Source organism: Mixophyes fleayi, chromosome 7 (assembly GCF_038048845.1).
Source record: "Mixophyes fleayi isolate aMixFle1 chromosome 7, aMixFle1.hap1, whole genome shotgun sequence".
Classification (NCBI taxonomy): Eukaryota; Metazoa; Chordata; class Amphibia; order Anura; family Limnodynastidae; genus Mixophyes; species Mixophyes fleayi.
In genome coordinates, this window is record NC_134408.1 from 81,846,294 (window position 1) to 81,873,275 (window position 26,982).

The following is a 26,982-nucleotide window of genomic DNA, read 5'->3' on the forward strand; positions in this document are numbered from 1 at the left end:
ATTTTTCTCTGTCTGGTTGGCAAATGTTTATCGTTATCCGTTTTATGGTAATATTTCCACTGTACTAGCTTAGACGCTGGTGTTCCTGTTGTCTAGTCCACTTGTTCTTATTTGCTTTTTTGTTTACAGACAGGTGGAGGACTTCCTCTGCCCTCAAGTCCACGCACCCACTCACATTGTGAACCATTTATCTTCCTCCTTTTTTTTGGGAACCTGTAAAGTTTAATTGCACTCACACACTCTGTGACTTAGCATATTTCATTGTAAAGGTGTTTTTACCCAAAATTATTTGGACTATCCGGTCTTTAGGCACTTTTCCTTTAGACTACCCCTCTGCCAGTGAGGCTTGAGTCTACGCCCTCTCCCTCCTTTAAACTATTATCTGTCACTTATCTTTACCTTAACCTTCTTCCTTATCCTTCTTTCCTGCACCCCTCCTCCTCTCTTCTTTTTGTCTCATCACGGCTTAACTACTCACATTAATATATTTGGTGTCTACCCTTTTCTCGCCTTGTGGTTCCTCCTATGTGCAGTCCTTTTATTCCCTTTTTGTTAGTCCATTTTGATTCCGTTTACTAAACATGTCTCTCTCAATTCTCTTGCTTAATGTTAAAGGGTTGAATACTCCACAAAAACGGACCATGTTATTCCATACAATACATAAGCTTAAAGGTGATATGCTTTTGCAGGAAACTCACTTCAAGGCTGGTGGACATCCCTCCCTATCCTCGAGAAGATACTCCTTGGGATACTACTCCTCTTACCCCACAAAAAAAAAAATGGGGTGGCAATCTGCTCTGTAACTCTGTCCCCTTTGTAATGTCTGTGGTCAAGGCTGACCCGGAAGGCCGGTTTCTCATGCGGACAGGAAATATTGGGCATCAGGAAATAACCCTTGCCAACATTTACGTACCAAATACAGGTCAGGCGAGTTTTTTCTCACATTTTTTCTCAGAACTACATCACTCTTGTAAGGGAATGCTCCTCCTGGGGGGTGACTTCAACACTGTTATGTCACCCTCCCTAGACAGATCAGTTTCCAGACTCTCCCCTTGACTACCCTGCAAAAACGGGTGACTGAGGCCAGCCTTTTTGACATCTGGCGAGCGCTCTACCTCACTTCCAGAGATTATACATTTTTTCATTTCCCCATCAATCTTACTCTCGGATAGACATGTTTATGGGTTGCACACATATTTTCCGACACATAAAGAAGGCTGACATTATTCCTAACACGTGGTCAGATCACTCCATTTTATCACTCTCAGTCGATCTGTTCCAAAACCCCCGGGGTAGGACGTCCTGGAAATTAAACCAAACACTTCTTAAAATTCACACTTAAGAAAAGCATATCTGAAGCTATAAAAAAAACTATATTGATCTTAATTCAAACTCGATTGTCCCAACTCCCACCACGTGGGAGGCCCATAAAGAGGTAATTCGAGGAGACATTATTCAATTTGCTTCTCGACGGAAAAAGGAACGTACCAATAAACTTAATACCTTATCTACCCAACTTAAAGAATTAGAAACCCTACATCAACAATCTAACTCTCGTTTATTACTGCAGCGCATACAAACGATCAGAGGGGAGATCCAATCGATTCATGCTGAAAGGACCGAACGTCAGCTTTGGTGGCTTAATCAAACCTTTTATGAGAAGGGCGATAAGGCGGACACTCTTTTAGCCAATAGATTAAGAGCTAAACGTGCCTCCCAAACAATTACTTCAATTAGGAGACAAAAAAGGGAATATATACTACGATCCCAGGGTTATAAACGACACCTTTCATAGCTACTATGAGAACTTTTATAAAGGTCAGTGTTTCAGAACTCATTTCTCAGACCATTAATTTATATCTATACATTATCCTCATCCCAGGTCTCAGCTCTGAATCAGGATATCACAGGTGAGGAGGTTGCACTTGCCTTGAAATCACAGAAAAATTCTAAAGCTCCAGGGCCTGACGGCTTTATGATGCCATAATACAAAACATTCTCTAAAAAGCTAGTGCCCCATTTGTTCAATATCATACTATAAGGAGGGAAATTTCATGATGAATCTACTCTTTCCACTATAGTGGCTATCCCTTAACCAAATAAAGATCCAACATGTTGTTCCAACTATTGCCCTATATCATTAGTCAACGCTGATGTAAAGCTCTTCGCTAAAGTTTTAGCAAATTGTTTAAACGCCTATATGTCAAGCTTGGTGTATCCTGACCAAGTAGGCTTTGTCCCTACCAGGCAAGCTCTAGACAACACTAGACGGATCATAGATATAATTGCTTACGCTAATCAAAACAAAATTTCATCAGTCGTCCTAGCATTAGACGCCGCAAAAGGCCATTGACAGGCTTTCATGGCATTTTATGTTTAGTAGCCTCAGTCACTATGGCTTGAAGGGGGTGCTCTTTTTGGTTGTTTGAGCCTTATACCATCGCTCCTCCTCGTCAGTGCTGTCTAATGGTTCACTATCTCCCGCTTTCTCCCTGGGGAACGGAACGAGACAGGGGTGTCCCCTGTCACCCTTGTTGTATGCCTTATGTATTGAACCCTTGGCTGCTGCTATCAGACAAAACCCTGATATCATTGGGATACAGATAGGTCCCCGCCATTGCTATTTGCTGATGTTTTGTTGACGCTTTCTAACCCCCTAAATCTCGCTTCCCAATTTGCTCAAGGAGTTATCGAAATATGGAGCTCTGTCGGATTATAAAATGAACAAATCTAAATCAGAAGCCCTGTCGCTGCAAGTCTCCAGCGCAATTAAAACTACATTAGAAACTTTATTCACTTTCAATGCCAATTATACTCCTCTTCTTGATTCAGTAAAAAGAGACCATTTTAAAATGGGACTCGCTGGTCATCTCATGGTTCGGCAGGATTAATGTCATTAAGATGAACGTCCTTTCCAGAGTATTAAACTTGTTCCAAACATTACCTATACCAGTCCCAGGCACGTTTTTGGCGAACCTGCAACCGATCTGTGGTAGATTTATATGGCGAGGGAAAAAATCAAGACTCAAACGATCTTGCTTAGCCAAGTCCACTCATTCAGGGGGTATCGTCTCCCGCTCTATGACCGATACTACCATGTGGTCAACCTCAACCATATCATCTCCTGGCAGTCGACAACAGGGGTGAAGAGATGGGTCGATCTAGAGAATGCACTCACTCCAGGCCATACTCTGAACTTTCTCCCCTGGTTCCCCCGTGGTCAAAGGCCGGCCTCAGTTTACTCTCACTCTACTTTACAATTTACACTCGACATATGAGACAAATCACACAAAAGATAGACTCTCACCTCATTCCCCTCCCATCTTACACCACTTTGGCACCACCCAGATTTCACTACAGGCAATTCCAAATCATTCTCATCACCATGGCAGAAAGCTGGTGTCACTCAGTATATGCACATACTAGAGGAATATGCTCCTCAGACTTTCTTGAACATGAGAGAAAACAGGTCTTCCCTCATGCTTGTACTTTGCTTACATTCAAATAAGAGGATTCATACAAGCTCAATGCAGAGCATTCAAACTACGGGAACCGACACCTTTTGAGGGGAGTTGTATCTACCAAAGAGGAGCTTCAGGACTGATATCTCTTATTTATCACACTTTTCTGAATCATGTAACCGATCTAAATGAGCCTTTCGAATCCCCTTGGGAGATTGACACCCAAAAGAACTTGGATCAGGAGGGGTGGTCCCAGATTACGCTTAGAATCTCCAAAATCTCTATTAACACTGCAATTAGAGAGAACCCCTATAACGTTTACACAAGGTGGTATTTGGTACCTACGAGGCTACACAAAATGTATCCTGGCACGTCAGATCTGTGCTGGAGGACTTGTGGGGATGTGGGGATTTCTTATCACTTTTTTTTTTTATCACGTAAATTTTATTACATTTTTAACTTTTTTACTTTTAAAGCCCAGAACTAGCATAACAATCTAAAACCCACACAGGGGCACAAGAAGTGTCAAATAATTATAGATAACACATTCAAAATACATTATAGTTCAGAATACATATACAGACTATGCAAAGTGCCTGAAATACAAGATACAATGAGGCACTAATACAGCAATATTGACAGAATTTACAAAACAACAATCTTAATAGTAGAAGAAGCAGCTGGGTGTCTGCCCCGAACACTCCACGAGGAAAGCTCCACCTCCCTCAACCCTTCTGTAACATACGGGGACGTTCTCCACCCGTACCAAATCTTTTCATATTTATTAACTAGATTCCTAATGGTGAACATGAACCTCTCATGGCCTACTGTGTCGTTAACAAGATCAATCCAACTTCCCAGAGTCGGACCTTCAGGTGCCATTCACTTCCTAGTGATGACCACTTTCGCCAGCATAAGTATCGTATTAATGAGCAGTCTAATAAGCTTATGGATGTTTTTGTCCAAACCCAAACCAAATATACATAGTCCTGGCATCATCGCAGACACTCCCACCTCCAACCGATTTATACAAACCCCCACCTCTCTCCAAAAGTAGGAAACCACCGGGCACTCCCAAAGTATATGCCAAAAATTCCTCCTCACACTCCCACACTTAGGACACAGAACCAACTGACCCACACTAAATTTAGAGAGCCGAAGAGGAGTAAAATACACTGACCTAAACCTGACGAAACTTAACCGATGCAGTGACCTGTTTCGGACTGCACAACATAATGTCCCATGCCTTATCGCTAATTTGCCCAAAAACACCCTCTCATCTGCGCCGCAGGTACGGCAAGCTCTCCACACCAGATCCTTCCAACAACAATGAATACAGAGACGAAAAATGCCGCCTCGGGCCCAACCTTGACAGCTGCACCATCAAAGAATCTGCATTAAAACTTGGGGCAGCTCCCCGGCACATGCGAGGCTAAAGCATGTCTTAACTGCAAATACCTGTAGATGTAACCCCTAGGCAGCTTGTGTAATCCCCGTAATTGCTCAAACTAATGCAGTATTCCATTATCATACAGTTATGTACTATATTGTAAATACGCCAAGCTCCAGCTCCCTCCATTCTAACCAGCTCTCCAAAATCCAGATTATCCCAAAGTGGAATACATGGATTCCAGTCCAATTCACCCCAAATCCGAGATGAGAATCGCCACACTTTCATGGCTTATATCAATAAAAGGAGGATCAACCCCAGACCTTCTACCAGCTAGACGAAATTGCACCCGTAAATGTTTAGAACCTGTCCCAGAGACTAGAAAATCGTGCAGATCCACGCCCATCCGTGACCGGAATCAAACCTCAATATGTGCCAGCTGAGAAGCAAAGTAATAGAGCCGCAAATTCGACAGAGCCAGACCCCCCGACCCTCGGGAACGATACAGAGTAGTAAGCTTGACTCTTGCTCTCTTGCCCGCCCACATCAAAGAGGTCATGAGACGCTCAATAGAGCAGAATATACTATGAGGGATATAGACCAGCGACTCCTGCAAAACATACCAAAATTTTGGCTGAATTATCATTTTAACCAGACTGATTCTACCTGTGACCGTTAATGGCAGCTGCTTCCACACCCCAACCCGGCTCTTAAGATAATCAATCTGAGCTTGGATATTGCGCTGAAAATACTGACCCATATCACTAGAAATCCAAATACCCAGATACATAAATACCGGAGTCCACGTGAGGGGAGTCTGCAAAACTTGTCCCATAGAGAAAATACCCTTAACCGGAGTCACACTGGATTTGTCCCAGTTGATCAATAGCCCGGAATACCTACAAAAAATCGTGACCATGCGGAGAAGCAGAGGTAAGGATCTATTAGAATATGACTGAAAATGTAGCATATCATCTGCATAAAGGGAAATCGTGTCCGTCCTGCAGCCCATCCTCAATCCAGTAATATCTGCCTGCATCCTAACAGCACATGCCAATGGCTCTATGGCCAAGGCAAAGAGAGTTGGAGACAGAGGGAGCCCTGTCTAGTACCTCTACCCATGTCAAACTGACGAGACATGAAGCCGTTTACACAAACTCTAGCTGTAGGACATGAATACAGCAGTCGTACCCACTGAACGAAAACCGACCCAAACCCAAATTTCAATAGCACCACCCACAAGTACCTCCAATCCACAGAATCAAAGGCCCTAGCAGCATCTAGCAACACCACCACTGCCTAACCTCTGCAGGGTGGGGCAACTGCAGATGACAAAAGAGCCAACGCAAATTTATAGCCGTATATTTTCCCGGCATAAAACCAGTTTGGTCGGAGTGCACAATCTCACCAATTGCCCGACTCAAACACGACAATAAAATTTTTGCCAATATTTTAATATCCGTTAATAGTGATATAGGTCTGTATGATTCCGGGAATAAGGGATCCTTTGCCGTTTTGGGAAGCTTCAGACATAGACGGAGACAACGACCCCAGATCTCTAAAGCTTGTAAACATTTCTTGCAAACGAGGCACAAAAAACCCCATATGCTTCTTATACAGCTCTATAGGAATCCCGTCTGTGCCCAGAGTTCTGCCATTTGGAAATGAGGATATTGCAGCTACAATCTCCTCATCAGTGATTGACAAATCCAGACTCTCCCTGCTATCTGCACTTAGCTCGGGAAACAGCCGCCAAATACACGTCTAAATCAGAATCCGAGTATTCAGCCCTAGACGAATATGAATCTTTAAAATACACATAGAAAACATCAGTAATCTCTTCAGTCACAGTATGCACAACACCCAAGGTATCCCTAATTCCCGCCACTACAGTCACCGCCTTCTCTGATCTAGCCAAGTATGCCAGAAACCTGCCACATTTATCTGCTTCAAAATATTGATTATGCCTAGCAAATAGCAACTTACGCCTCGATTTGTCTAACAAATAGTCTGACCACTCTCGCTGCACCACTAACCAAGCCAGCCTGTCAGAAGCCATATGAGAAGAAAAGAACACCTCCTCCAAGCACAGAACCCCCTTTTCTAACATATCACCTCGCAGCCTAGATTCTTTTATGAAGTAGTTAATACTTCTAATTAGGGAAACTCTTAAAAAGGCTTTGAATGTATCCCAGATGAGAAATGGAGACACTGTATCAACATTAGTAGCAAAATACCCCTTCCATTGAGATTCTAGAATATTTCAATCTTTTAATAATGTCAACCAGAAAGGGTTAAGTCTCCAAAATACTTGGCCTCGAGAGGCATTAAGCTTTACAGTCCGTACCAACGAGGAATGATCTGAAATCCCTCTTGGTAAATATGCAACATCCGAGACAGCCGGCAGCAACCCCTTTGATATAAGCCCTAAATCGATTCGGGAAAAGGTATAATATGAAGTAGAACAACAAGAGAAACAGATCTCTGCTGGATGTCTCAGATGCCACACATCCATCAAGCCCATCTCTTCCACAAGATCAGCAAACTTTGATTTTCTGGCATGTGTAGTATCCCCCACCTCCCTCCACCTGTCAACATTAGAATCCAACACATTATTGAAATCCCCGCAACAAATCACAGTAATGTCAGGAGATAAAGAGATGAAGTCACTACATTTCTTTAAAACATCACCACTATATGGGGTCGGGACATAAACGGACAGCAGGTTTATACGCTTAGAGTCAAAAATACCCCTCACAAAAACATATCTAGCTAATGGGTCGGATTCCACCTCTTCCAAAATAAAATTCACTTTTTTACGTATAAGGTGAGATACCCCTCTAGAGTGAACGTTTGAGTAGCATGATAGGCATCCGCCTCATACTTTTTTTAATTGGGATATGACCAAGGACCGTTTAATTTTATCATTCAGAACATTCCAGGTCAGGAATTTAATAAATCCCCTATTCATCTTCCCAATTGCGATAACACCTGGGAATACAAATGAGACATTTCCACATAGAAATTCAACCCCTCCAACTCAGGCAAACACCCAGCCACCAGTCAGTCGCATTAACATATACCAAAACAGTTAACCTCATCATCTGAAAGTTTTTGCATAGAGAAAAAAATAGAACATTTGACACTGCATTGAACTCTAACCAACCCACCACTCCCTACCCTATCCAAACAACCCCCCTCCCCGTATATACACCCCCCACTTAGACATACCTGGATCCCATTACAACTACCCCACATCTCCTCAAACAGCGCACACAGCTATCTCCACATATTCGCAGAAACACCAGAATACACTGAAAAAGGAGGGGGAGATCGCGACCCTTTAAACAAGGGAATCCCCCAAGCCCACAACTGCACCATATTACTTCTCTAACACCTCACACCCATCAGATCCACTAGCTTTAAGTATAAGATCGAAAAGCTTTAGAAACATCACCTTATAATTGCCACCTTCATAAGCATCCAAATAACTTCTATATTAATCAAAGCATTTCAATATATATATATATATATATATATATATATATAAACATAGATCGAAGTGATATACATTAACGGAGCTTATCTCAAACATTAGAACAATCAAAGGCACACAATTTTTAATAGCATCATTTCAGTCCAGGAGATCAATACGTCACCAGGAGCATCTTCAATCCGGACGAAGACCTCTAGGAGCTCTCCTATCGAACCAGTGAGTCGCCTTAGACTGCGATCCAAAGAAAAGGGTAGTTCCATCTGCAACCACCCGCAGTCTGGCCGGGAACTGCATAGCATACGGCAATTGCATCTCACGAAGACGACGCTTCACCTGTATAAACTGAGCACTGCTCTTTTGTACATCCACTGAGAAATCAGGAAATACAGCTACTCTTTGGTTTTAATACATTAAGGGGCCCTTAATCCGAGCCAAGCTCAGAATAGCATTCCGATCCTTATAATGTAACACCTTGACAATGAATGTGCGTGGCTGTGCACCAGGACGCAGCCTCTGAGTCAGGATCCGATGCGCCCTCTCCACCGCAAACTGGGCCGTGAACTCCTCTCTCCCGAATGACTGGATCATCCAGTTCTCCAAGAACGTCTCCGGAGCATCACCCTCTGCCTTTTCAGGTAGACCCACCAGCCGAACATTACTGCGTCTGAGGCGGCCCTCCACGTCTGACATCTTCTGTTTAACAGACACCATCTGAGCCTCCAAACCAGCAACTTTCTGTGGCAAAGGAACTATAGTATCCTCTAGTATGGAGATGCGGGCCTCCGTCTCCGCCACTCGCTCACGAATCTTCTGAAAATCCTGCCACATCAACCTGCACCTCTCCAATTTTATCCATTACCTTTTCAGAGGCAGCGATAGCTTTCAGGACCTCCTGAAGTGTAGAATCAGCAGGCGAATCTGTATCTTTGGAACACTGAGGTACCTGCAGTTCAGACGCAGGAGCTCCTCCCAAGGCTGTGGCAGGATTAGATCAGGCATATTTCTCCAATCTGCACGCGGCAGTGGTGTTTGCAGAGTGTTTACCCATACTGGCCCCTTCTACTCACAGGTGCTGACAGATGCACCCCTAGATGTTGTATTTGTAGCTTAAGTGCAAAAGGAGGCCACAGCAGAGCGCCCAGCAGCAGCTAGTATTGTAACCAGAATTTGACCAGTGGAGGACCAATTAATGCACACAGTCCAGCCAAAGCCCACACACAGAGAGATGACAGGGAGAAAGGGCCTCAAGGCAGCAACAATGGCACAGAATATATTCCCTCTACTGCTCCAGAAACAGGATCTTTACTGTTCCAGATGGGTATTAATATTACATCAGCTGCCCTTCCAGTGCTGGGAGACTGTATATCAGTCTGTTCTTCACCGACACTTGTTCCCAAGATGGCACCGCATCTCGCTCCCCGGCAGGAACACCACAATACACCAGCAGCAGTCAGGCACCCTCTCTTCACACGCCGAACAGCCTTCTCAATGGCCAGACAGTCACCCGATCAACACGGACCAGAAGATCCAGGCACCGCCAGAGAGAAAGAGTACCTTCCTCCTTCCCACGTGAACTCTGCTCCAGCTTCTTCTCATCCCTTCTTTTTCCTTCCCCCATATTCTCTTTTTTCCTTCTTAAGGAATAAAATATATGGAGGAAATGAATATAAATAAAAATAAAAAATCCCAACGACATGGATCTCGAACGACAGAAATTGAATAACTGTTGACAAATCTTCAGTATGGTTTATTGTATTGTACTTGGCCGTTGATTTGTCTTATTCATTATGATTCATTGCTCTCACTGTGTAATTTCTTTTTTGGGAATTCTGGTTGTTGTTGAAAATAAAGAGTGCAAGAACACATGTGGACATAATAAAAACTTGACAAAACTTATGGGACAACAGTAAACAATATAATGAATAAGGCAATAGGAATGATTCTGACATTGACATAACATTTAACTAATTAGGGCAATAATACTGATTAATAAACCTTGCAAAAGCACCCTTATGGTGGAGGGGAGCAGCGCACCTGGGCACAAGCCCTCCGTCACTTCACCTAAAGACAAAGAGAGAAGAGACAAAAAGTGAAATAATAGCATAAGAAAACAGTAAGATCAAGCATGAGATAAACACATCACATGAGATGCTGGGAGCCAGGTGGCGTGTCAGATCTGACAGTATCTGAGGTAGGAGGAAGATTCAGCTACCTCGGGAGAAATCATCTTTTATGCTGCCCAATTATTTTGGGATGAGACAACCATACTTCCTGGACTTGGAATTGTGGCTGAGGAAACTGTAATAGTTTATGTGAAATTCCAAAGAAGATGTCCTGTGAGTGTTTTACCTATAGAAGCTATATCCACTATATAGATCGCTGGTAAAGAACACGTTGTACTGCATGAATTCAAGTGGTTTTGGTGTAAGTCTAATCACAAGAGGGAGATTGTAGTGGCAACTGTCATGCGAATCACAAGATAAAGTATGTTTATTTACACCTTTTGTACTGTAACACATTTATAATTCATACAATATTACACTATTGTTTTCTCTTTCTTTTTCAAGATTACCTCCAAAATATTGAGCCGTTAAGAAGAATATTCTGTCTACTGACTACTCAATATAAGTATTTTTCAGTTTGCTTGTATTTGAATAAATAGCGCAGGAGTGTTTCCTTGATTTATATTATTTTATGATATCGACTTGTGTGTAGGAATCTTCTTGCTGCAATTGATAATGAAGCACAGATGAATATTCCACCTTTTAATTTTTCTATTATAAAAGATCACTTATTTAAGTACTGTAGTTTCAAGATAGTACTTGGAGCTAAGTCCTAAAATACCTGGAGTCTAGTTAACGCAAAAGAGATATAATTAAAGTTCATGAAGATATAATTCGGACCTTGATTTTAAATGAAATTAATTTTAGTATAATGTCCCAGGGTGGATCAGAGTCCTTTAGCTTAGGTCTGAGCACCCCTGTGGTCTTGTTCAATAAATATGTGTGATTCAGAAAGAGATGGTGCCAGTTCCTGGAATAGCCTTCACAGATACAGTTCCAAATATATTGACTCGATAGATTTTAGGATCTGTCGAATGTTCCACCTTCTTCAGTTTTCTAGGTCATTATTTTTATCCATGAGGAATTCCTATTGCCTTCCGATATAGTCAAGTTTCCTCCCAATCTCCAGTTGAAATGTCTGATGTTGAGACGAGGAATGCTCCAGGGTGGATGTATGTTGGTTGAGGTCAACAATGTCTTTTTTTAAGTTCCCCCACAGTTTTCTGGAATTCACTAGTGATGGAGCTCTTTAGATCCACTATAAGGGATCACAGTTAAGTGATATCTTTTTTGGACGCCGTTATCTCTTCCATGTCAGGTGGATGCGTGTGTGTGGATGGTTGAGGTTGGCTCAACAGTTCCATGCTTGTACTGCCGGGTAAAATGGTGAGTTATCTCTGTAGCACTGTATTTTTTGCTCTTGAATGCTGCTTTCTGCATTGTGATAGGTGCTAAGATGTGGGACACATGGTAGACACAAAGTAAAAAAGAATTAACTTCCAGTTAAAACTATGGGAAGGCGAGTGAACCGATTTATAGCATCTGCAACATTATGGGGTTTGGTGGTTGAAAAACTCTGCTGACAACAAGGTCCTGCCCACAGGTGGTATTGTAGAGACTGAGTAATGCCCAGAAGCTGTTAATAGAGGGACAGTGTGGTAGAAAACTACAGGAAACAAACTGGAATACAGGAATGAGGCTCTCAGATATATTATATAGTCCAGGAACTAACTGCCTCCGAAGGAGTCAATAAAATAACATCCAATTAAATAGGCTTGCTGGAGTGTGTTCTCTCTCAGTCTAGTCAAAAGTCCATGAGCTCACCTGAGGACACAAGATGATGGGGGTCCAACCATCTCAGTAGGCAGTGTCCAGCCGTTGTCGAGTGGCCATGTATATTCTAAGGCCGGTGAAAAAGGGATCAGTCGTGTGGCAGGCCAATAAGTCAAACTGGAGGCAATGGATAGCTTCAGCAGAGGCTAGGCAGTCACTTGGTGTAATTGGGATTCAATGTCCTACATAACGACAGATGATGAAAAGCCAGCACGGGCACTGTAGAAAGGCCTCGAATGACACAAGGCCATAAAAAAAGATGACGTGTCGAGAGGTCCATAAGCTGCGTCCGCTGCCTTCATTACCGCAGACACCTAACCGTGGTGCCAGTGCGGCGAGGGAGCCTGCTAAGATACGCTGGTCTCAGAATATATCGGTGTGATCGCCCTAGAAGGCAGAAATAAGGCAATCTGTGCCAGAGATCTAGTAAGCCGATATGTCCGAAATGGCTGCCAAGCCACGCCCCCTATGTGCTCTTTTTTTAAGAAAAAATTACTCCCATTTTGCATCTGACCAAATATTGACAGACTACGCTCTAGAGGAATCTGGGTTCTTATGCTAGAGGTTTGCCATCCCCTTAAATTTAATCTGAATCGTTAAGCAAAGTATTGACTAATTTGCCTAGACTTTGGGTGCTGGATTACAAGCCTAATTACAACAGCATACCAGGAACTGCAATGTTTAAGTTTTTTTGTTAATTGACTAAATAGACAAATATAAAGTGTTGCAGATCAGTGGGGTGGCAAGTCTAGAGACATATTATGCAGCTGTCTGCTAGCTATACAATATATTGTATGCCCCTTAGCTAACAGTTTCCAGCTGCCTCATTCTGTTGGTAAAAAAAATCTTCCCTATCATTGCCTCAGTCACGTCACTGATATGAAGACTGACACGCCTCTCTCTCATCTGGCTTACTTTGGCACTCTAATGTATGGAATCTACATCATGTTGCTTTTGGGTGATTATGACAGTAATTCCACTTCCCCTCAACTTTTTAGTTTTTGTTTAATGGTTGTACACATATTTATGCATATACTTTCTAACTCTTATATTCTAAGAGTGCTTCAATAGTTGAGACAAAAATATAAAATTTTACAAACTAGTAGGTATGTTTGTGCTGCAATTTAAAGCCAGGGTGAACCTTGGCTGATTACACATGTCAGTCGATGAAAAGAGTCCCCCAGTGAGTACCAGGTACAGCCCTGTGTTGGAACAACACTTATCAAGCTACTCTGCTCCTCTTGAACAAAAAAAATATTAATACAGTGCGGTACAGAACATTGCACAACCACGGGGGGGGAATTTCTGTCAAAGATTTGGTGTAGACCTGCACTGTTTCAGGTCCCTTTCTGCCATACTGCTGGGTTAGCAGTTACCCTTCTTTCGGCGGCACACACTGGTGCTAACAACAACAGGCATTAATTAGGTACTGATCATCATCAGCAGCAGCTGTTTATATAGCGCCACTAATTCCGCAGCGCTGTACAGACAACTCATTCACATCAGTCCCTGTCCCATTGGAGCTTACAGTCTAATATTCCCTAACATACACAGATAGAGAGAGAAAAAGAGAGACCCTAGTGCTGTGAGGCAGAAATGCTAACTACTAAGCCACTGGATGAATGCAGCTTTGCTCTTCTCCTAGGTCTCGGTGTAGAGACACTACAAGTAGTACATTCTGAAGTGTGCCTCCAACTTCCAGGTCATGGTTCATATAAATGCCCTAGATTCCACTCTGGAAATTTCTTAGGAGCCTGCTCTCCACTGTGTGGAGTCATTGTATTTTGTATCCGGGTTATCTGCACCCCAGGGGAGAAGGTTAAGGAGGCTAGTTTCAGCCAGGAAAGTTCACCACAGGGTGGTTATAGTTTTCACAGGGACACATTTATCGAATTGTAAAAAACACATAATATAACCAGTGCTCTCCTCAGAAAATTTGGACATGGCATTAAGAATTAGCCGGATGGGGGCAGTGTAATACTTTACAATAATAATAATAATAATAATAATAATAATAATAATAATAATGAAAAATGTTAAATGTTGGAGGTTACTTGTAACAGTTATATTCATTTCAAAGATTGGAGTTTATTCCCCACTTGCTGGCTTGACTGGACACACATTTTTTTAGAATTAATTTTTTTTATGCCTGGCTGATGAGCCTCTGCCTGTGTGGACTGACTGCAGGACTAGGCAGACTGGTAGTCAGTGGTCTAACACACTCTCGTGGCTGCTATGCTCACACAATGCATATTATAATAGGACAAATAATTGTCAGACTCCAAGAGCCGGGTGGCAAGTGAAAATAGCTGGGTGGAGTGCCTGGGTTATAGGTCCTGGGGAGAACACTGATCACAATCTCAGACATGACATATTTAAGCGGTAAAAAGTCTCTGACAGCTTCCCTAAGGCAAACTTAATTTTAATTGAATGCTGCCTGGCACTCCTCTCTCATCACAAGGTGTTCAGATTTTAAATTTCTGATGGCTGCATATTCTAAATCAATTACACTGTATGACAGTTTTCTTTTAGGGTCTGCCAGCCATTTTTGTCTCTCAGACATGGCAATTTATGATTGGAAAAAAAAATTCAAATGAAAACATTCTAATATTTTATTAAATTGTTACTTCCTTAGTTTTACTAATGACAGTAATAACACTAATTGTCTAGGCTTGGGTAACTTTTTAATGAAGGCTACCAATTTCATATTACTAATTTTTGTTAATAAATCAAAACTTAACAAGACGATAGAGGAGAGTGGCAAATCATAAGGAGCACACCTAATAATATGTCACTACCAAGACTGTAGTACATATGTAATATATGTTACTACCAAATAGGAAAAAAAAAAAATGCTATTAACAATAAACACCCTCATCTTAAGATTCAATGACGGGTATCAGGGCCATTTTACTAAATTTCTCTGCAACAATAATTACTATTAGTATGAGTATATGGGTAACTTTGAAAAAACAAAAACAAATAAACATTAACAGAGAAAATGGAGTAAAACATAATTAAAATACCACTCCAGATAAGTAGAGACAACAGGACACTAAACAATACATCTACAAATTAAAGTTTGGTGATTCTACAGCAGGACACTGCTTCTTCTGCAAAGATCAAGGCTGCATAGCAACCAAACAGCATTATAAACAAAAAGGATATTACACCACTAAAAGATAAACTGGTGGATTATGGTAATAATTTGCAGAATATAAAAGAGAAAGCTGATCTCTTAAATGGTTATTTTTTTCGCCCACTTTACAAAAGAGACATTGCTGGTAAATAGGTTACAATAGCCTTCTTACACCATTAAATATTGCTCAACAAAAAAAGCACCTGACCCATATAGCATCCACCCATCAGGGGCGAGAGAATCACTTGGTTGGCGTAGCTGCCAGAGACACACCACGACTGGAAATTCCACTTAGTCCTGAGAGGTTATGTCATGAGGGACAAAGCGAAAGATTATGAACTTGAGAAAGTAGAATTGTTAAAAGTCAAAATTGATAAACAGGCAAACAAAACAAGACAAGTGAAAACGAATGTGCAGTTGTCAGTGTTGACAGTGCATTGCAACTTGTCGCCTGTAAATGGTATTGGAGGCAGATTGTAGATCCTCACACCACCTGCGTGTGCGCCTTCTGGCTAAAATCTAGTGTATTACTGTCCTAGAAGGGAGTAGTGACCCCTTATCATGAGCAAGCTAACTTGGTCCTCTGCCCTGGGGACAAGGCAGCTTAAAAAGCCAGGGATCTATGTGCCGCTGGTGTGCAAGCCAAGGGTGCCCAAATGCCTCAGCAGACTCTAGGGCAAAAAAGGAGGAGAAAAATAGAAATCTGGTTTATGAAAGAGAGTTTGGTAATGAGGAACAGAGCACTGGAGATGGTTAAATTGGGAAAAACAAAGAACTAGATTAACAAAAAATCTAAAAATAATAAAGAATGTTGCAGTGAGGAAAAAAAAAAAAAAGAGGTAAAAAGGAAATAGCACACAGTAGAGAAAAGAACTGTTGAAGTAAGGACAGAAAAGAACAATTGGAGGTGCAGAAGAGAGCTCTAAGGAAAGAAGATATATAAGGGAGAAAAATGCATATAATACAAAAGAAAGTCCAGAAGAAGAAGCTGTAAAAAAAAAAAACAGCGGGGATTTTAGAACAGATTGCTGGTATAGAAAAGAGAAAGATTGGAGTAGATTTTGATCTTATAAAGTGAACTGTTGGAAAGGAGAGTCGTGAAATAGGAAACAATGTATTATCATATATTTGTTTATTTATGTATGAGCTACACTTTGTGACTCAGCTATACTTAAAAAATGTGACTATATAAAGTAACTGTTGAAGGTTTATTTAGGGAATTTATTCTTCCTTCTTCTGAAGTCAAGACATTCAGCTGGCTAGAAGAAGTGTTTGGAAACTGATTTCTGCCATGTCTATGTTTATCTAGGGTGTCCAAATTTGCACATAACACAGTCACCATTTTATTTAAATATTCAGCAGATAGATACTAAGTCTGCTTGAAAATGTGCAAAAATATGTCATGTCACGTTACCTGCAGAAATGTGTATGCTTCCTTTCACATAGAATTTCAATTGAACATTCATTTTCACCAGCGCGGCCCAAACTTTTGTACATATTAGAAAAATTAGAAAATTATAAGTAATGCTTTTCCAAGAAGTGTTTATAGAAAGTTTGTTTTACATATATGTTATAAACCAAAATGAGATGTTCTTGGTTAGAACAGTTAGACAACTAATTAATTTTACTACATGAGCTCTTAGATCAATGTAAAAGAAAAAAACATTTTACATCTGTGCAAGCTTTATTGTTTAGGTGTAACAAGTGAACTACACACAAAATAATTTATAAAATGCAATCTTAACCAATTGCACATAGGCATAATAAAACCATGAAAAATACATAGGAGACAGTGATTGTTTAGTTTAGTAAGGTGAGTAAATACAATGCTCTATAACCACTAATAATATCACTTGGTAAAGATTCACAGGCCTCATTTCTAGAAGTCTGTTTACATAATCCTCATGTGACTTTATTTATGCGTGTTTTAAACTAATTACTGTTAATATCACAACAGAGGTACACTTCATTACACATCAGGAAGGAAGTGTAAATGTTGAAGAACAGACATGCTTGCTGTTTTATGATTTCTATGATGACTAATTCAACTTTCATGTCTCCATTGTCTCTCCTCATCCCAATCATACCACACCACCAGTAGCTGCACAAAAAGGCAGTCACCAATGGCTACATTAATACTGGTGGCTGATGATACTTGTGCCTCGCACTGGCCACAGAAACTTTCTCCACAGCCAGCTACAATTGTAATTCCACTACCTTATGTATCAATTGTCCCCCACATCTCTTATATTTAAATCTCATCTAGGCGGAGTCCTCTTTACCTTCTGTTTCATGTCAATGTACATAATTTGATTGTATTTTCACCCCCTCGATGTACAACGCTGTGTAATATGTTGGCACTTTATAAATAAAGGTTAAAAATAATGCATTGCATTAGGCAGACTGTAGATGCTGTACATTGATTCTGGTTACTACATTTTGAAGCATTAGTGGACACAGAAACAGGTGCTAGAATGGGCACAAAAGAGAAATTACACAAAAGAATAAAGTGATCTTCTTCAAGCGCTTCTACAGAGAGCTGGCTTAATGTAACACTGAGGGAACCACTATTCCTCTATAGATATTATACAACTTTAGCAATGTGTATATTCCAGGCGCAAGTAGAATAAATCTCCAATTATACAGTATTTAACATACATCATACAACTTTGAACATATTAGATAGTTCAATGTTGTCCATAATCATAAGTAATACATAAGTGTCTTTTAATCTCCTCGCATTCTTTAGTTAAAAGATAAATCTTGCAAGGACTTTTCCAGTGTTGTTCACGAATACGGGCATATGTAAAAGAAATAAAAAGAAAAAAAATATGTAGTGCCTTTCAGGATATATTAGCATACCCAATGTGTAGAACCTTTAGATAGCAAGTTGAAAGCAATCTTTATAATCCCCACGTGAAAAGCTTTCATACAAAAATAGTGTCGGGGTACACGCCCCTTTCAACTTGCTTACTTTTTTTGTATTCATGAGAATCAACATACTCAAATGGTCTACTATTTTCTTACATTTTGTTCAACATCAGAGAATTTTGCACTAGGTGGAAGAAGTCATGTTAAAGGAATAGAAGGGTCTATTTTGAAAATATCAGATTCTGTCTATGCTGTGCCCCCAGCACCAAATCATCAGTTTGAACTGAGTGATGCGAAAAATTAGTGGTGGTGGCTGACTGAAGACACAGGAATATATATGCTAAGGACCGAAAACATGGATAATCTAATCTTTAAGTGAGTATGTGTTCAAGAATCAAGATAAAAGAAAATATGTTTGAAGTTTGATGTATGTTAAATACTGTATAATTGGGTATCTATTCTACTTGCTCCTGGATTATAAACATTGCTTAAGTTGTAGAACCATGGTGAAAAGTCTGTGTTACCTCATGACTCAGACTGAAGTGAGATGTAGTCACGGGCTTATATCGAAATGCAAACGTTTGTCGTCAATGAGAAAATAATGGGTTTTACAATGAGGTTCGGGAATTTGATCATTTTTAACAGTATTATACAGTGTTCTGCACCCTGTGGTGTAGAATAATAATATTAAAAATAATATCTTCATAAGGATAACATATGTAACAATCATCATGGTTTATTTGCAAGGCACCACAAAACTCTGCAGTGCGGGGTCACACCAACTGAGATTATTATTTCACTGAAAAACACATTTGAATATATGGGTAAGCTGAAACATAAATCCAAGTTATTAAAAAAGAAACAAATAAAACAAAAAGCTTTTCTAAAACATAAATTACACCTACAAATTAAGGACAGATATAACACAATATGTACAAAATGAGAAATTTGTGCAAGATGCAGAATGAGCAGTTAGAGAGCAATGTATGTAGGCCATTAGAATAATAGTTTAAGAGAGTTGTACAGGAATTAACAGTCACTTAAAAGATAATGAGGGTGATTTAGAGTTGGGCACTATGCATTTGCAAGTCACATAAAATTTATAACACTGTACATAACTTGCACCAGCATTTTTAGCTGCACTTATCAAATACTTGCAAACTCTATCATTTGCAGAAGCAGATCAGGAGTGTTCATGTGCAAGTCTAGTACAGCAAGAGTGTGGAGAAGCAAGTTAACTATGCCCCCTTGAGCTACATAGGGTTTAGTGCAAGTTCTACATTTGCTATGCAAATAAAAACTTTAGCTGCAATTATGTAAGTTACAGCTGGTAAAATCTGATAGGACTTTCACTTACACATGAAGCATTATTTACACATATTTTGCTTTTTGAATCATATGTTGTTGGTCTGTTATAATTGTTTAAATACTCAACAGCAAAGGTTCTTGGTGGAACTGCATTGTAAGAAAGACAATGAAGAAATTAAAATGCTGGATATTGCTAGAAAGTACGCAGTGTGAATTTACAGAAATGTAACTAAACATTTGCAGTGCCCTTTAACACTATCACTAGAGATTATTATATCAATATTTATACTGCCTTAATTTTTCTACACTAATACATAAAATTATAAGGGCACAGTCGTGCCCTTATATTAAGGTTGCATCTAATAAACAGCATTCCACCATGTTAAATGTGTGAGAGGGGAGACATGGTGTTTGAGGGGCTATATTTTAAAAAGTATTAAAGCTATTAAGCTGAAATTTGGCATGCGAGTGGAGAACTGTCCACAGGAGCCGCATGCCAAATTTCAGAAAAAAAAGAATAGAAAATGACAAATTAGGAGAAATCAAAAGTTTAAAATCTCGCTGTTTTTTTCCACTTCCTGTTTGGCAAAAGTCACTGTTTTTCTGGGGGTTTTTTTTTGGGGGGGGGGGGGCATAACTCCGTGTACAAGAGGTTTTAAGACTAGGGGCTAGGTTTACTAGCAGGCGTGTTTGTAAACCCGCCGACTTTCGGCGGGTTTGGCGGCGATTTAGCCATCGCCGGATTTACTAACGGTAAACCCGCCGTCCAAACGGCCAGAAATGATTTTTGCAAACCCGCCTCTTTAGAAAGCGCCATGATGGTTTCAACAATGTTCAGCATACAAAAAGCCGGATTTACTATTAGGGGGTTTATAAAGCCGCCGGAAAACCGCCATTCAAAAGACCAAAATGAAAGCGCTGCTTGTGAGCGGCGAGATTGTTCAAACAGTGTGCAGTTTGAGGTATTTTGTCAATCAGAACAGAAGGGAAAGGGCCATTTCATGTACAAAGTTAGCTCCTTTGGGATTGTATATGTAAAAAGGCCACAGTGTCCTGTAATTTCAGTGTACCTTTTTTTTTTCTTGTGTTTTCCCACCATGCAATCTATTTACTGATTTCCACATTTGTTGTTTTTTATTTTTAAATTGCAACAAATCCTTAAGAATACTGGTGTTTGTCCAAAATCAGGATGCACAATATGTCATTACATAGTTATCCCTTAATAGTGTAAAAGCAATTCTAAATTTACTAAATAAAAAATGGGTTTCTGGCTTATGACTCCTCTGCTGCATCCTCAGACATCTGCACAGCGCAAATTAAATAAGGCACATACCCACTAGTAGAGGTGTGTTATAGCGTACCTTTGTACTCTTGTAAACCAGGTTCAGGTTACTAGAATAATCTGGTGGTGTGGCTATGTATGCACCTGAAAAGGGGTCTGATATTATCTTGGCTGGCTGTTTGATACATAATCTAGCATTACATCAACTTACCCCACCGATTATTGCAGTAGACAGTGAACAAGTAGGGGTCCGTGTCCCATTTGGTGATGTGCAGAGCACACAAGGGTGGAGGCAGAATACAGACCGTCTCATTACAATCAGCTTTACTTTACATGTAAGTGCATACTATGAGAAACATGTATTGATCTAAAATGTGTTGGATGTGAGTGTTTTTTTTATTTTTTAGCCCAAATGTTAACTTTTAAACAGAGGATAGTGTGTATTCCTCATGTAGTAAATGTGACCGTCCCTAGAAAGTTACAGGCACATGTCAATGTGTAAGTGAAATTAGTGCATTTTTCCCCAAACCAGTATACTCTTGTTTAATTTGATGAAAAGAAAGACTGAGAGCATTGAAATTAAACAGCATTTATTACAGTTTAACACAATAAATGTTAATTTCGAATGCATACACATGCATGAAAAAACATTAGAAGTAAAAAAAAAAAAAAAAACACTAGCGCCGCCTTTTCGCAGGCACATCACCACCTCGGAAGCCACTCTCTCCTCTCCATCGGCCACCCCCGGTGCGAGCACCTCTTCTTGGAGGAGTACTCTGGGCTGATCTGCTAGGCGTACTAGCGGTACTGGTGGTGGCAGAAGCAATAGGTGCGGCAAGCGGGCAATGAGTTCCTGCTGTATTTGCCCTGCCAGCTGTGTCACATTAGCATTCCCTTCACGAATTGTAGAATGTAAGGCCTCCACAGCCCCAGTCATTTGGGCCATCTGAACATTGGATTGTTCCATTGCATTTGCGAGACGGTTTATTGCAGCAGGGATCTGGCTATTGGTGCGGTGTATCCGCCTCAACTGGGCCGCAATTTGTGACATGTGCCTAGTTTGACTCTGCATAAAGGTGGTTTGCTGCTGCTGAAAAAGGCCAACAGACAACACCATTTCTCTTGCTGGGTCCATAGTTGGAGGTGCAGGTTGCTGGTGTGATAGTGGTTCAGCAGGCCCAGGTGAAACATCGTGGAGGCCAGACACAGGGGCATCCACTGTTTCTAGGGTGATGAGTGCCTCCTCCTCTGGCTCAGGTGACATGGCCAACGACTGTCGCAGAGGTGCCTGATATGATGAAGGGCCTGTGGATGAAAAGTCACACTAAGTATATATGATCTAATATGTTTGTATATTGCATTCTGAACACTGGATAGAATGCTTCACAATGTTTGCATTCTTGATTTCTTCTCATATGCAACCTGCTTAAGGATGCACTTTTTATCTTTGGAATAAACATTCTCAATTGGGCTATGTTTGGGTGATGGCGTTAGAAAAGCAAAATCTTTTTACAAACAAATATGATGATGCAGGAAGGCAAAAGCTGCAAGACCGTGCTTTGGGATAAGCTAATACTATTTTCAATCTCCCTCTGTGTAGTTTATGATGAGGGGAACTTACAAAACTGTGTGTTTTTAAAAGTAGAGATGTTGCCTATAGAAACCAATCAGATTTACGCTGACATTTTGAAGATTTTGAAAACAAAATGTTAAAAAAAAAAAAAATTAGTTGCTATAGGCAACATCTGTAGGGAAATAAAAACATCTAACTACATTATTTCTACCACAAACAGTGAACACGCACCTGCTTGCTCGTCAGAGGCAGAATCCCTCAGTGAAGGTGGAGGTGTAGACCTGGGACTGGGCGTTAACTCTTGTGCATGCGATTCTGCATGTATTAGAAAAAGCAATGTATTTGCATCAAAAAGCAAGTCACAAATATACAGATTTTTTGAAAAATGTGTTGGGCAAAATAAAAAAGCACTTTTAAAATAAAAACACATTTTCAATAGTGTTAGCGTAAAAAGGGCAAATAACTCACCAACTACTTGGCCAAACGAGGGCGAATCTGTGTCTTGCACATTTATCGCCTCAACAATCTCGGCCGGCATGATCTGGCGCAGCTCCTCCTTGTGACTAGTATATTCCATACGAAGAGGGGGGCCACCACCCGTTCTTCTGGTTGACCTCCTTTTCTCTGCCATTTTTTCCTTGAGTCTCCTTTTGACGTCAGAGAATCTTTTGCGGCAGTGAGCCACTGACCGCTTTAGTGGCCCCACCACATTCACTGCATCACACACTCTAGCCCACAATTGGTGGTGCCGCCTTAGCGGAGTCCGGGCTGCCAGATTTCCTAATATCACCTCATAGCAGGGAACTATGTGGTGCACCAGAACACAATTTTCGTCATGGGAGAAACGCACATTCCTCCCTGGCTTGGTCTTCCTGCCCTGTCCTGTCTCCTCAACCTCTTCCTCCTCTGCCCCCTCAACCTCCATCTCCCTCTCCTCAGCCTCTGCTCCCCTCCTCTCTCTGGACATGTTCACAAATAAATGTGAACCACACAAAACACAGAAAGACTTACAAACACAAAGGACAAACTACACTAACTATAGACACACTCTCAACACAGTCAACACAGTCACACACAAGTAACACAGACAAAGGACAAGTCAAATACAAAAAATACAAGACAGAAAATAAATGAAAAAATAAATGTACTAAACTGAAAAATACCACAGGACTACTCACACTTCAAGCAGAATTCGCAACATCAAACCACCAAACTCCAACTCAATCCAACTCTCACCAAACCACAATCCTCCAAACTCCTCTCCACAAAACTCCTCAAAACCCTATCAAAAAAAAAGTGGCAGGCCAGTGGTTTATATAGGGCTTGTGATGTAAAATCTACTGACTTTGAAAATAGCTAATAGTAACAGGCCATGAGACAGGTATAATTTTCAAAAAAACCGCCTTCACACGAAAGCGCCGTCATTTAAAGCAAAAGCGCCGTGGTCAAATCAAAGCCGCCGGCGGCTTTGAGCATTACAACCCGCCGTGACATCGCCGGCGGCTTCAAATAGAAGATCAAATGCGCCCATTAGTAAATCCGGCTGTTTGCAATGCAAACCCGCCGGAAAACCGTGGCGATGCATGGCGGCTTCAAGCCGCCACGCATCCCGCCTGTTAGTAAATCTAGCCCTAGGGGTTTGTTTTGTTAGAAAGCTATTATGGCTGAGGAGTAAATTTTAAGGTTTAAAATTTTAAGAAACTTACAGGTTTTTTTTTACAATTTGGTACAATATGCCCTATTTTAAATATAGGGGATTTCACAGTATTACATAATGTTGCAAATGTTTTCACATGTTTTTGTTTTCAGTGACCAATGTTTGCCATTACATTTCTTTTGAGGCCTAAGCTGAATATTAACAACAATTCAAGGAAACATAAAACCAACAAGACTTTACTAATAATATATGTCCCGGTAAACTGCTCAGTAGTGTAAATCGAATACCTAGAGAGTGCTACAACCAGGGTATATACATAAAATTAGAACATGTTTACACAGCAAAAGTAAAATAAAGCTAGATTATTTGAAAATAATAATAAAGCATATCTGATGTATTTGTTAATAAAGTAAAACATCAAGCACATGGATTGCCAACAATAATACAAGGTATGTTAAATGTGCAGTGAGTGCTCAAATCGTCATCATCACCATTTATATAGCACCTCTGATTCCGCAGCGCTGTACAGAGAACTCATTCACATCAGTCCCTGCCCCATTGGAGCTTACAGTCTAAATTCCCTAACATACACAGAGAGACAGACAGAGAGAGAGGCTAGGGTCAATTTTTGATAGCAGCCAATTAACCTACTAGTATGTTTTTGGAGTGTGGGAGGAAACCGGAGCACACGGAGGAAACCCATGCAAACACAGGGAGAACATACAAACTCCACACAGAAAAGGCCATGGTCAGGAATTGAACTCATGAACCCAGTGCTGTGAGGCAGAAGTGCTAACCACTTAGCCACCGTGCAGCATATACAGGTAGACAGAGATGTTATAATTACTCAGAGAAAATTAAGTAACCAAAATTAGTACAGCTCTGGTAAAATGAAAGGTCCTCCACAGTATATAGTCTTATTGCAGAAGTAGCCAGTTGGTTTACTAAATCCTCAGCTGACAAGGAAGAGTACTGATGCTCAAACTTCAGTTAAGTGCTAGTAAATATTAAATCCTCAATATGGGGTTCTGTTCAGCCAAATCTTGGTACATTCACAATGAGGCACTAGTGTGTAGCTCCAAATCTGCATACACAAATATAAATTACCATAAATCAGGACTAAGGGGAATGGCTGTGAGGACTATCATCTGTGTATTCCAATGAACACACAAATCTGTGAATTAGCAGCTCCACCATTTTGTGAGTGACAGCAATCTCACTCCATGATAGTCCTGAATCTGGGGCCAACCACAGGATGTGATGACATACTATGTCTGCATTGCGCAAGGAACACGTCCATTAAGGTTTGTGCCTTAATCATCGTAATTTTATTGCTTTTTCGAGTTTGACAGGAAGAGTTTAAATTGTTTTAATACATTTTAGCTGGTGTGTAAGTGTAACAAGTCTTAATCGGACATGTTAAACCGTAAGGTTTTTTGTCTATGGAATATATATATTTAAAATGATTAAAAATTTTAGTACACATAGGTATTTTACACTTTAATGTTAAATGAAAAGTGATTTTCTTCTACACAAATCGACAAAATTGTTTGTTTTTTTAGGATAGGGAATACTGACATTTGGTAACATACTTCATTTTTTTTTTATTGTACTCAAGTTATACAGCTATATAAGTAAAACCCTGCAAAAATGGAAAACAAAAGGATTACAACAATCATGATTCATTTCACATAATTCATGCTGTTTCAAAAACGTAGTTTGGCTATAACTTAGACATTGATATGAAACCCCTATAAACTAGGCTAATGATGTTTAGTAATCCAGAAAAAAGGCACACATCCCAATTCAAGGTGATATACAAGGACGGTGCTTGGCTACACTGAACCTGTCAAAAGTTACTTACGACAATATTTTGCCCATTTATTACAATTTTTTTTCCATTGCTTTACTTTTTTTAACTCTTTTTAAATATTTAAGGAGCCAATGATGAAAACTGATCATCTGAGTCACATGTGTGATCCAAGGTCAGGCTAGCAATGGAGACAGAGGCAATTTCCCAGATTACTGACTGCCTCTGAACTTTTATGCGCTGGCTACTGCTGGTAATATAGTTACAGGAGGAACAGGCCATGCTTAAGGGGAACTGTAATGCAGATCTATCCCAGCCTATGGAAGAAACAGCAATAATAGTAAAGTGAGAGGCTGATGATATGAGATATAATAACTTCTCTGATCCATAGTATGTTTAGAAATCACTTTTAAATAATTTCAGATCACCTATAGGAAAGATGAAAAGCTGGTCAGTCTTCCGAAGTTATTTATTTCTGCAGCGATAGTTAGAGATAGCACTCACAAATTCAAGAATGTTATTCTTCTTGACTTGAATGTTGTGGTCAAAAAGTTAAACAATCTCATGATTAATATGGAAGGCTGACACTATCTTAGGTGGGAATTCAGGATTTGTCCAAAGTACTACCTTGTCCCTGTAGATATTCAAAAAGGTTGTTTGCCCCATAATGTATGAAATTCTCCAATCCATCAAGCAGGAGTGACTGCCACTAGAAATATTACCTTAATTTTGAGTCACTTAAGTGACATAAGTTCTTGCAAAGATTCAAAACCAAAGCTTCCAGGATAAGATTAAGGTCCAATAGAGCTACCAAGGGCCTCTTTACAGCTTGAAAGACTCTGTTAAATATGATTTTTTGTTAAGGCCTCATAAGGCCTTTGTTCAGCCATTTTATTGTAACTTGTATAGAAATATTATTTGCTAGAAGAGATTATTCATTTTTCTGTTAACTTGCAGTTTTGCAATATGTGAGCCTATGGCCTTGAAGTTGAACTAATAGAGAACACCTGAAGAATGTAACCAGTTATGAAAACAATAATGAGCTTCATATCCAGCTGGTAGTATGGGAGCTGTATCCATGGTGTTACACATAGTATAT

The 26,982-nt window shown here is 40.3% G+C and overlaps 2 protein-coding genes across 3 annotated transcripts in view; both read right to left on the bottom strand.

Moving 5' to 3' along the window:
• Window positions 1-26,982, bottom strand: part of HIBCH (3-hydroxyisobutyryl-CoA hydrolase) — a 326,855-nt gene that overhangs the window by 231,748 nt on the left and 68,125 nt on the right. The window lies entirely within an intron of this gene.
• Window positions 21,352-23,651, bottom strand: LOC142098054 (uncharacterized). Its single transcript, XM_075180501.1, has 3 exons — window positions 22,885-23,651; window positions 22,648-22,731; window positions 21,352-22,148 (listed from the first exon to the last, which is right to left on the bottom strand). The coding sequence occupies exons 1-3, from the start codon at window positions 23,381-23,383 to the stop codon at window positions 21,352-21,354; spliced, it is 1,380 nt and encodes a 459-aa protein (XP_075036602.1). The 5' UTR covers window positions 23,384-23,651.